This window comes from Plasmodium knowlesi (genome assembly GCF_000006355.2).
Source record: "Plasmodium knowlesi strain H genome assembly, chromosome: 12".
Taxonomy (NCBI): domain Eukaryota; phylum Apicomplexa; class Aconoidasida; order Haemosporida; family Plasmodiidae; genus Plasmodium; species Plasmodium knowlesi.
Window position 1 is genome coordinate 19,905 of NC_011913.2, and position 13,280 is coordinate 33,184.

The 13,280-nt window shown below is 36.7% G+C and overlaps 1 protein-coding gene across 1 annotated transcript; it reads right to left on the reverse strand.

Annotated features, from left to right (window-relative positions):
• Positions 1-375: 375 nt before the first annotated feature.
• Positions 376-11,173, reverse strand: PKNH_1200300 (SICAvar, type I; the record flags this gene model as incomplete). The annotated part of the gene is made up of 12 exons (XM_039113772.1): positions 376-777; positions 1,158-1,811; positions 2,070-2,756; positions 3,482-4,138; positions 4,371-4,988; positions 5,227-5,865; positions 6,165-6,256; positions 7,750-8,296; positions 8,568-9,257; positions 9,694-9,827; positions 10,035-10,959; positions 11,057-11,173. The coding sequence occupies 12 exons, from the start codon at positions 11,171-11,173 to the stop codon at positions 376-378; spliced, it is 6,162 nt and encodes a 2,053-aa protein (XP_038969788.1).
• Positions 11,174-13,280: the final 2,107 nt, after the last annotated feature.

Sequence of the window (13,280 nt, forward strand, 5' to 3'; positions counted from 1 at the left end):
AATTTTTTCCTTCCCGACCTTGTTAAGGTCTCGCATATCAGACGGACAAAATTTTTTTGGTACACCCTAAACGGTGAACTCTAAACTGTGAACTCTAAACTGTGAACTCTAAACTGTGAACTCTAAACTGTGAACCTTAAACTGTAAACCCTAAACTGTGAACCCTAAATTGTGAACCCTAAACTGTGAGTCCTAAACTGTGAACCCTAAACTGTGAGTCCTAAACTGTGAACCCTAAACTGTGAGTCCTAAACTGTGAACCCTAAACTGTGAGTCCTAAACTGTGAACCCTAAACTGTGAGTCCTAAACTGTGAACCCTAAACTGTGAACCCTAAACCCTTAAACCCTAAACCATAAAAACCTAAACCTGAAACTTAAACCATAAACACGGAACCTAAACTTGGAACACTTTCCAAAGGAATACCTTCCATAGGAACACCTTCCATAAGAACCTCTTCCTTAGGAACCTGTTCTTCTTCCATTAATTCGGATCCCATAAACTCTCGAACCAAAAGTTCCAGAAAATCCTTCTGGTTCAATTGTGTGTCCCCTTTTTGACATTCGTCCAACACTTCAAAATGAATTTCAATAATCGTGCGACCAGAACGTTTCGTTCTCGTTGGAGCAGAATGAGGTTTTCGTTCCTTCATCAATTGATATTCATGTGGACCAGCTTCTTCCACATGATCAAGGACTTGTTCTTGTACTGATGGACCAGGAATATCAGCAGGAGATCTTCTAAAACGTGTTCCTCCTTTACCAAGAGGACCAAAATACTACAAAAAAAAAAAAAAAAAAAAATGAGAGGATATTTTTGCTAAGAAGATTGTGAAATATTCTTTTTACACATTTATTTTTTATTCATTTTTTTTTTTTTTTAACCATTAAAAAATTTTTTTTCCTTTGAACCATTAAAAAAAATTTTCTTTTCCTTTTAATCATTAAAAAAAAAAAATTTTTTTCCCATTAATTTTGTTCATTAAAAAATTTTTTTTTCATTAATTTTGTCCATTAAAAATTTTTTTTTTTTTTTTTAACCATTAAAAAAATTTTTTTTTCCTTTTAACCATTAAAAATTTTTTTTTTTTAATTAATTTTTTTTTTTTTTATTAATTTTGTCCATTAAAAAATTTTTTTTTTATCTTTTTTATCTTACCTTCCAAAGGTAATAAGCCATAGCAGAAAGGCCAATGGAGACAGGAGCCAAAGGAAGAAAAGGGGTAAGGAGATCCGTAAGAAGGATGGGACAGACGGTATTCTCTAAGGTTTCTTGCATTTGGTTTTGCTTCTGGTCGTCTTGGAAGATTGTTCCCACATTGTCCTTTACACTCTCATTGCCAATGGAGCAATCTTTATAATCTTCGTCAAGTGTGCACACAAAACAAGAATTAGGACCATTATTCTTGCATGGAGATGTGTCATCCATAATGTTTTCACTTTTCATAGAAGCGTAGTTTATACCATCCTCTATGCTACAAAGAGGATGTACCCAACTATTTCCTTCTTTCTTCACTTTTGCCATTTCTTTTAATTGTTTTGCATATTCTTTAAGAAATAAACAACCCATCGTTTGTTCAAACGATGGGCCCTTAATAGGGCCCTTAACAGAGACCTTCCTTTGTTCATAAATGTGCTTTAATCCTGAAGCAAAAAGTAAACAAGCTGCTTTATTTGTTTTGCTTTGTTTATGGCCTAAAGTATCCCAATTGTAGTCTTTGCAGTATTTGGTAACTGCATTCTGATTTTTAGACTGCAACATATGTCCTAGAAGTTTCGTTAATTCATCTTCAGCGGCTTTATTTATGTCACTCTGATCATAAAAGAAGAAGGGAAGGAAAGGAGTGAAAAAAAAATATATGTATATGTATACACATATACATATATATACATATATACATATATATACATATACATATATACATATATACATATATACTTATATATACATATATACATATATATACATATATACATATATACTTATATATACATATACATATATACATATATATTTATATGTGTGTATATATATGTATGTGCATATGTATATGCATTTGTCCATCCTTACCCAAGATAGTGTTCCAATTGGGCCATTTCTGTTTTGTGCTGATTTCCATTTCTTTGCTGCGCATTGGAGCTGAGTACAGAAAGAAGATTTCATGTTAGTGATAGTAGTTAAGGTGGTATTCACTTGGGGGGTGTTATTTTCCTTGAGTAGTTCGTTCATTTGAGGTTGGACTTCTTTTCTGTTGTTACCGTTATCACTGCAATTTCCACTTTGTGCATTAACCAAATTGCTGTCAACACTTAGTTTGCAATCATTAAATTTTGGTTGTCTTGTGCATTTAAAACAAACATTATTATTATTACCACCTCCATTACATGGAGGCGAAGATTTATTATTATTCTGTTGATTCCATTTATCAAACATTTCTCCTATTTTTTTCTCATCAATGGGACATTTATCTTTCGACTGATCCCTTATTTGATCAGCGTACATGTTAAGAGCAATACAACCAACTGCTTGATGAAGCAGTTGGTTGTCTTTACCATTACCACCACTACCACTTGGTGGAATATCCTTAATGTATTTTAAACCTGCTGTGATATGATTACAAGCTTTTCTTTCGACACTCTGTGGATTTTCATCACCAAAGGCGGTGCATGCAGGATTAGGCTTGGTCTTTCCTTCCTTCTCGATCTTGTCAAACATCGTTTGCAATGTTGTCTTAACAGTCGTATCCCAAAAGTCACACTGTAAAAAAAAAGAAAAGGTTATATATATGTAGTTGGTAGGTTATGTAGTATCCGATTGGTGTAGTATTCGGTTGCTGTGCCATCCGGTTGGTGTAGTATTCGGTTGCTGTGCCATCCGGTTGGTGTAGTATTCGGTTGCTGTGCCATCCGGTTGGTGTAGTATTCGGTTGCTGTGCCATCCGGTTGGTGTAGTATTCGGTTGCTGTGCCATCCGGTTGGTGTAGTATCCGGTCCCTGTCTGCGAGGAGTTTTTCTTCTCCCCCCCTAAAGTAGCTAAAGCTAACCCCGGAACCTTACTCCTAAACCCTGGAACCTTACTCCAATAACCCTAAAACCTTACTCTTATACCCTCAAACTTTATTCTAACACCCGAACAACCTTCTTCCAATACTCTAAAACCTTACTCCAATACCCTGAACCTCATTCCAATACCCCTAAAACCTTATAACAGCACCCCCATAACATTATTCCGACACCCCTACAACCTTATTCTAGCACCCCAGCAACCTTCATTCTAACATCCTTACCACCTTATTCCAACACCCCAACAACATCATTCCAACACTCCAACAACATCATTCTAACACCCCAACAACATCATTCCAACACTCCTAAAACCTTATTCTAACACCCCTGAATCTGAATTTTTTTTTTTTTTTTTTTTTTTTTTTTTTTAAATATATTCTACACCCTAAGTTCTGTACTGTTTGTAGTAATGCTTACCCAAGTCTTCGTTGCAGTACCATTAGTCCCTGGTGTGTTGTTGTTCTTTTGGTTGTAGAACCATTTGGGTGCGGCACATTTAATATAATCGCATAACTTATCCATTTTATTTATGTCATTTAGGGTGGTAGTTGCGGTGCCGTCAATATTGTCCTGAACTGCTGATAATTTGTCCTTTACTGGCGTCTTCTCTGTTCTGCCATTTGTGGTATTTTCAACAGTGCAACCTTCATAGTCGTTTTCATTCCATTCACATTTAATGCACGAACCATTGTTCGTGCATGAAGTATTATTACTTTCATTAAATGCCTTAAATGCCTTCTGTATACCAGAATCGATAACACAAGTTGATGTGTCTTTCATTTTTTTTGCATATTCCTTAAGAAGGAAACAACCCAATGTTTGTCTCAACGATGGGTCCTTGGATAGGATTGGATAGTTCGTTCCTCCATTCGTTGAATTTTGTTTTAGTTTGTTGAAACCTAATGTAAGATATTGGCATGCTTTCTTTTCAGGGTCAGTTGCTTCCCTATCATTGCCATTATCTCCCATCCTAGCACAATCTCCGTTTTTACTTTTGCCCTTATCGTTCATGGCGTCTGCCAATTCTTTCCACAACTTATGTACCTCGCCATCCGCTCCTGTCCAAAATTCATCCTGCATAGGGTGGTGACATAATATATATATATATATATATATATATATATGCATATGCATATACATGTATACATATATACACGTATATTTATACATACGTACATACAAATATATATGTAAGTATATATATGTATACACATATGTGTATATATATGTATATACATATACATGTATACATGTACACATACATATGTATATGTATGTACATATGTACTGCTGTTTCGCCCCTTACCGCATTTTTTTGTCCATCTGTGGAATTTAAGTGGGTTGCTATACATTTCATATGGTCACATAAAGAAGTCCTTTTATTTATTTTAGTTAGCATTTCTTCTATGTTGGAGTCGCTGTCATACTCCAGAACTTTCTTTAACTTCTCTTCTACCTTCTCAGCGGAAGTGCTCCGGCCATTTGTGTCAGTTGTGGTAATTATACAAGTGTTCAATTGGGCATTATCTGCCCATTGGCATGGAACACATGAACCATTATTGCATTTACCAATAGTACTTGGATCCTGCCATGCATTAAATGCCTGTGTTATCCCTTTTTCAATATTACAAATTGCTTTGCTTTTCATATGTTCTGCATAATAATGAAGTAAAAAACAACCCATCGTTTGTCTAAACGATGGGTGTTTCGTAGATAAGATACCATTGTTAGTCGTTCCTGATGAACTGTCCGGTTCGTACAGTTTCTTGAAGCCGGCATGCAAATAATTGCATGCCGTCTTCTCAGCGTCCGTTGCAAATGAACCACATCCATTTCCAGTGTCATTTTCTTTCCCTTTCATTGCTGTGGACAGTTCTGTCCACAGCTTCTGTACCTCGCCACCGTCCTTCTTCCAAAAGTCGTCCTGTATAAGTGGAGTAAAATATATATATATATGCATATGCACATACATGTATACATATGTATATACATACATATATACATATATATGTGTATACATGGAAATGTATATATATGTCTATACATATATGTATGTACATATGTATATATGCATATGTATATATATGGTATATATAGATGTGTATGTATATACTTCTATATGTACATTTTTTTCCCCCTTTCCGTCACCATATTGTACTTACCGCATTGGTGGTACCTCCATTTAGTGCTTGTACTCGAGAAGCTAGGCACTGTAAACGACTACAGAGGGGTGCATCTTTTTGGTCGGCTTTAAGTAAATCCTTGAGGGTGTCATTGACGGTGGTCTGCTTCGTTCCGAGCAATGAATCCAATTTGTCCTTTACTTTGTCATTGGCATTGTTGCCAGTGGGGCAATCCTTAAGTTTGTCATAGTCGTCCAAATTGCAAACAATACAAGGTTCGTTCTTACATTTATCTCGTTTAATGGCGTCCGCGGATTTGAGAGCTTCATTTATTCCTTTCGTTATGTCACAAAATTTGCTCTCTTCTTTCATTTTTTGTACGATGGCTTTTAACATTAAGCAAGAAGCAAATTGTTGAACGTCTTGGTTATCATAGGGGTTTCCATTTTTATCAGTTTCCCGACTGCCATTACTCTTATATGTATGTTGAATACTCGAAATATGTTGCAGCCCCGCTGCAACCAGCTTGCAGGCAGTCTCGTTTGCCTTGCCATGGGCGTCATTGGCCCAGGCGGCGCTGCCATTGCCGTTGCAGTAGCCGGCAACGTCATTCTGCTTTTCCCTCATGTGGGTAAGTAAATTCGTTAACTGCCTCGTGAAGTCGTCCTCCATGCTACTCTGCACGAAATAGAAGTACATGTATGTATACGCACATATATATATATATATATATATATATATATATATATATATATATATATATATATATATATATATATATATATATATATATATATATATATATATATATATATATATATATATATATATATATACATATGCATAGATATATATATATATATCTATGGTTATGTATGCATCAACATACATTTATGCCTGTGCACGTATTTATATATGTGTTCGCGGCATCCTGCTTCCGCGGAGTACCCCACAAGTGGTTCTTTCAGTTGGCTTACCCAAGTTGCTCCCCTCCAGCCCCTAATTTGTCCATATTTCTCCCTAATACATTCTAAGCGCTCACAGAAGTCCTTGTCTTCACACGGTTTACCTACAGTTTTTTTTTTGAGGGAAGATAATGGAAATGAATGGTGATGGTGGTTGTTGTGGTTGTGTTGTGTTGGTTGTGTTAGTATGTTGGTTATGTTAGTAGGTTAGTTGTGTTAGTATGTTGGTTATGTTAGTATGTTGGTTGTGTTAGTATGTTGGTTGTGTTGTGGTTGTGTTGTGGTTATGTTAGTATGTTGGTTGTATGTTGGTTGTGTTGGTTGTATGTTGGTTGTGTTGGTTGTATGTTGGTTGTGTTGGTTGTATGTTGGTTGTGTTGGTTGTGTTGTGGTTATGTTAGTAGGTTGTGTTGCTGTTGTGTTGTTGTGGTTGTGTTGTTGGTTGTGTTGGTTGTGTTAGTATGTTGGTTATGTTAGTATGTTGGTTGTGTTAGTATGTTGGTTGTGTTAGTATGTTGGTTGTGTTAGTATGTTGGTTGTGTCAGTATGTTGTGTTGTGTTGGTTGTGTTGGTTGTGTTGGTTGTGTTGGTTATGTTAGTATGTTGGTTGTGTCAGTATGTTGGTTATGTTAGTATGTTGGTTATGTTAGTATGTTGGTTGTGTTAGTATGTTGTGTTGTGTTAGTATGTTGGTTGTGTCAGTATGTTGTGTTGTGTTGGTTGTGTTGGTTATGTTAGTATGTTGGTTATGTTAGTATGTTGGTTATGTCAGTATGTTGGTTATGTTAGTATGTTGGTTGTGTTAGTATGTTGTGTTGTGTTAGTATGTTGGTTATGTTAGTACGTTGGTTGCATGTTGGTTATGTTAGTATGTTTGGTTGTGTCAGTATGTTGGTTATGTTAGTATGTTGGTTGTGTCAGTATGTTGGTTATGTTAGTATGTTGGTTGTGTCAGTATGTTGTGTTGTGTTGGTTGTGTTGGTTATGTTAGTATGTTGTGTTGTGTCAGTATGTTGGTTGTGTTAGTATGTTGGTTATGTTAGTAGGTTGGTTGTGTTAGTATGTTGGTTATGTTAGTATGTTGGTTATGTTAGTATGTTGGTTGTGTTAGTATGTTAGTTATGTTAGTATGTTGTGTTGTGTTAGTATGTTGGTTATGTTAGTATGTTGGTTATGTCAGTAGGTTGGTTATGTTTAGTATGTTGGTTGTATGTTGTGGTTGTGTTGTGTTAGTATGTTGGTTGTGTTAGTATGTTGGTTATGTTAGTATGTTGGTTATGTTAGTATGTTGGTTATGTTAGTATGTTGGTTGTATGTTGGTTGTGTTGTGGTTGTGTTGTTGGTTGTGTTGTTGGTTGTGTTGTGATTGTGTTGTTGGTTGTGTTGTGGTTGTGTTGTTGGTTGTGTTGTGATTGTGTTGTTGGTTGTGTTGTGATTGTGTTGTTGGTTGTGTTGTGATTGTGTTGTTGGTTGTGTTAGTATGTTGGTTATGTTAGTATGTTTGGTTGTGTCAGTATGTTGGTTATGTTAGTATGTTTGGTTGTGTTAGTATGTTGTGTTGTGTTGGTTGTATGTTGGTTGTGTTGTTTCTACTTACATATGGTCTTGATAAGAGAAGACTTCGATAAGGGAGTAGTACTCTTAGGAGTAGTATTATTATATTCGGTGTCGAGTATTTCCTGTACTTTCGTCTTCACAACAACATTGTTATTCACTGTGCAATTCTTAAAATTATCCTCATACCTCTTACACTCAAAACACGTATTATTACCATTCTTGCAACCTTTACCCTGACTCATAATTTCACCACTCTTATTAAAAGCCACTGTTATTCCATTCGCCACTTTCTTTTCATCCCTACATGGAAGGTCGCTACTTTCTAATTTATCTGCCATGGCATTTAATACAACACATTGCATCGTTCTTTTGAACGATGCCTCAACGGCATCGTTCGGATTACCCGTAGTGCTGTCTTGGATGTCGTAGAGACTTTTTAATCCAGCTGCTATAAGGAGGCAAGCCTCTCCTCCATTCTTCCCATCCAGATACATGCACTGTTGCATGACACTTGAGTCCTTCTTATTATTTTCTATCACCCCAGAGAGTTCCTTCAGTTGACTCTCGGCTTCTTCCCATACATCATTCTACAATTAAAATATATATATATATATATATATATATGTATATGCATAAATGCATATACATACGTATACACATACATACGTACATATGTATGCACATACGTATATATGTCCATACATGCATATATGTATATGCATACGTACATATACATATATACATACGTATGTATATATACGTATGTGCATACATGTATACATACACGTAGACATGTATATATATATATGTATGTACATTCATATATGTATGTATATATACGTAACTGCCATTACTTACCCAGTTAATTGTTCCATTAGTCGGTTTCTTTTCCTTCCACCAGCGGGATGTTACACATTTGACTTGGTCACATAATGGCATTGTGTTTACAGCTTCGGTCATGGTCTTAATGTTGGTGTTCTTGCCGTCGTCCTTGACAATTTCTTTCAACTTTTCTTCAACATTCTCCTTTTCGCCATTCAGTTGGCCAATTTTGTCAATTTGGCAGTCGCCAAATTGACTTTCTTCCCATTTGCATGGAATGCAAGTTTTCCCCTTAGCACCATTGCAATTATCAGGTGCCTTAGTACTGGGGTTCTCCCATAAATCGAAAGCTTTGCTTATCCCCTTATCAATATTACAAATTGCCTTACTTTTCATATGTTTTGCATATGAATGAAGTAAGAAACAACCCATCGTTTGTCTAAACGATGGGTGTTTCGTAGATAAGATGTCGCCTAACGGCGACGACGGCGCCGGCGGCGCCGGCGCCGCCGACGCGTCGGGCGCCTTGTACAGTTCTTGGAAGCCGGCATGCAAATAATTGCATGCCGTCTTTTCAGAATGAGTTGCATCCCTCTTGCCGCTGCCATTATTTCCATTTGACACTTCTTCACAGTCCTCTATTCCTGCTTCTGTGCCATTTGCTTGCACCATTTCATCAGAAAGTTCTTTCCACAGCGCCCTTACCTTCTCTTCCCAAAAGTCTTTCTATAAGTGAAGTAATATATATATATATATATATATATATATATATGCATATGCATAAATGCATATGCATATATACATATGTATACATATGTATACATACATACGTATATATACACGTATACATATACATGTATATGTACATTCGTACATACGTATATATATACGCATATGTATATATGTACATTCATACATATATATGTATATGTACATTCGTACATACGTATATATATACGCATATGTATATATGTACATTCATACATATATATGTATGAATGTACATATATATACATATACATCTATACATATATAAATGTATGTATGTTTATGTGTATATACATATAAGTATGTGTATATATACGCGTATACATGTACATATGTACATACATACGTATGTATGTACATTCCTGTCGTCTTCTCTTTCCGCCTCCCTCCTTACCGTAGTTGTCGTTCCTCCTGCTTGTCCTGATGGAGGATCCGTCTGTGTCCATAAATATTTCATACATCTTAAGCGATCACAGAGAGGTTTCGGGTCCTTTCCGTTATCCTTTTTCTGATGGATGCAATTTTCAGCTGCAAAGATGTAAAAAGAAAGGTATGGAATGATGGAATTATAGTGTATGTGCATGTCTATGGTGGTGTATGTATGTAGTCGATGATGATGCAATGTGGATGATGTGTTGTTATCGATGTGGTGGATGATGTACAAGGTGCCATGTGGTGGACGATGTCCAAGATGCCATGTACAAGGTATGAGGTACGAATTTTCTTTGGTCTTACCTTGTACTTGTTGAGATGCATTCGTTATGTTCTTTACCACGTCGTTTATTTTGTTAGTGTCCACTTGACCACTACTGGCGTCAAATGCATCCTTTAGTACATTTTCTATGAATTCCTGTTGTAAGGTTAATTTATCATCTATTAAGGCGTCGAATGGATTTGATGGATTTCCACCAGCACTACCACCAGCACCACTTTGAGTGGTGTCCACATTCATTCCGAACAATTTTGCCATGCTTTTGGTATTCTCTTTTAACTGCTGTTTCTTTTCATCTGCTGTCCGAGCAGACTTCCTATCACCCCCTCCCTTACATAAACTCTCACTATCGTATACTACTCCTCCCATTTTTCCAATTGACGAATTCGGAGGATCTTTCTCCCCACTTGCCCTTGCCGCCTTCCTTGCATTATCATACTCCTCAGCTTTCCGCCTATCATCCTGAACCCACGTTTTAATTGCATTTCCAAGAATTGCTTTACCAAGAAGTATATCCTGAGAGGTGATGCTTTTACATTTATCTGGGTAGGATGAATTCGCACCTCTCTTCAGGCGTCCTTCTAATTTTTCATCCACTGTGTTCCCCAGTTTCTCCACAACTCCTTTCAAATCACAATGGTCTCCATAAATTTCGGATAAAGCCACCATACCCACTAAGCATCGTGGATACCATTCATGCGGTTTGATGTCTCCCTCAACGTTTACTTCACTCCTGCTCCTCCCTTTTTTCAGTGCACTCGTGAAATATCGAACTTGGACCATAGCTTTACACAATGTCTTTAAACTTACATCTGCATCCTTCATCACGCGACCATTCACTAATTCACCCGCCACTGAGCATATGCCCGCTATTTCGCCCAACTCCCCAGTGTCCAACCTCTTCTTCAAATCATCCCATGTTCCCATTAATTTTTCCTTCAGTTGTTCCTATACCAATCAAAAGGACATTGAAGCAACACATACATACATATATACATACACATATGTACGTATATGATGTCGTTATCACCACATAAACACTTACTGTAATGTCCTCATTCGGCTTCAAATTTCCATCTTTCAACACTTCTTGCATCCATTCTTGCCACAATGGCGTTGTACCACCACCGGTACCAGTGCCCGTTGTACCCGGGTCTGCCATGATTGTTTATTTTGTTTTGTCTGTTTGTTCTTTATTTGTTCTGTTCCAGTTACTCCTTCTCTGTACAATTTGTACATATATATTATATATAATTAAGAACGAAAAATGAAAAATGAACACGGAAAAATGAACTGGTAGAAAAATGAAATGAAATGAACTGGACAAAATAAATGAAAAATGAACATGACTGTTATGACTATTATTGGAAAAAAAAAAATATATATAGAAAAAAAATTTTTTTTTTTCTTGAATCATTTGTTCCTTTCTTTCTTTCTTTTCTTTGCTCCCTTCTTGCTTCGGCACGCCTTCTTTTCTGCTGCCTTCTTACCTTCCTCTAAGAAGAGATTATTTTGTCCCTTTCCTTCCTCTAAGAAGGGATTATTTTGCCTTCCTTCCTTCCCTTAAGAACAGATTATTTTGCCTTACTACTCTTTACCTTCCTTCCTCTAAGAAGTGATTATTTTGCCTCACTACAACTTACCTTCCCCTCTAAGAAGAGATTATTTTGCCTCACTACAACTTACCTTCCCCTCTAAGAAGAGATTATTTTGCCTCACTACAACTTACCTTCCCCTCTAAGAAGAGATTATTTTGCCTTACTACTCTTTACCTTCCTTCCTCTAAGAAGTGATTATTTTGCCTCACTACAACTTACCTTCCCCTCTAAGAAGAGATTATATTGCCTCACTACAACTTACCTTCCCCTCTAAGAAGAGATTATTTTGCCTTACTACTCTTTACCTTCCTTCCTCTAAGAAGTGATTATTTTGCTCTACTACTCTTTACCTTCCTTTCAGAAGATGTTATTTTACCCCCCTCCTTTTCCTTAAGAGGAGATTACTTCTTTCTTCCTTTGAGAAGAGATTATTTTGTCCCTCACTACTCCTTACTGTTCTCTAAGAGGAGATTATTTTGTCCCTCACTACTCCTTATCCTTCCCCCTCTAAGAGGAGATTATTTTGCCCTTACTACTCCTTACCTTCCCTTCTAAGAAGAGATTATTCTGTCCCCCCCTTTTAATTTCTTCCTTACCTTCCTCTAAGAAGAGATTATTTTGTCCTCCTTTTTACTTTATCCTTACCTTCCCCTCTAAAAAGGAGATTATTTTGCCCTACTACTCCTTACTCCTCACCTTCCTCTAAGAAGAGATTACCTAAACCCTTCCTTAATCCTTACCTTCCCCACTAAGATGAGATTATTTTAACTTACTACTCCTTATCGTCCCCCCCTAAGAAGAGATTATTTTGCCTCACTACTCTTTATCCTTCCTCTAAGAAGAGATTATTTTGTCCCCTTCCTTTCTCCTTACCTTCCCCTCTAAGAAGAGATTATTTTGCCCTTACTACTCCTTACCTTTTTCCTATAAGAAGAGATTATTCTGTCCCCCTTCCCTTTTATTTTCTTCTCTTTACCTCCCTCTAAGAAGAGATTATTTTTCCTTACTACAACTTACTTTCCCCTAAAAAAATATTACTCTGCCCCTTTCCTTCCTTTGAGAAGAGATTACTTCCTTCTCCTTTTCTGTAAGAAGGGATTATTTTGTCCCTCACTACTCTTTATCTTCCCCTCTAAGAAGAGATTACCTAAACCCTGAACCCTTCTTACCTTCCTATAAGAAGAGATTATTTTGTCCCCCCTCTTTTTATTTTCTTTCTTCTTTCCCCTAAGAAGAGATTAGCTGAACCCTGAACCCTTCTTACATCCCTCTAAGAAGAGATTATTTTGCCCTCACTACTCCTTACCTTCCTTCCTCTAAGAAGAGAATATTTTGCCTCACTACTCCTTCTCCTTACCTTCCTCTAGGAAGATATTATTTTGTCCCTTACTACTCCTTACCTTCCCCTCTAAGAAGAGATTACTTCTTTCTACCTTCCTGTAAGAAGTTATTATTTTGTCCCACTTTTTTTTCCTCCTTCCTCTAAGCACGATCCTTTTTATACCCTTCCCTTAAGAAGAGATTATTTTGCCTCCTTACTACTCCTTACCGTCCTCTAAGAAGAGATTACCTAAACCCTGAACCCTAAACCTAAAAAGAGATTACCTAAACCCTGAACCATAAACCTAAAAAGAGATTACCTAAACCCTGAACCCTAAACCGTAAAACTAA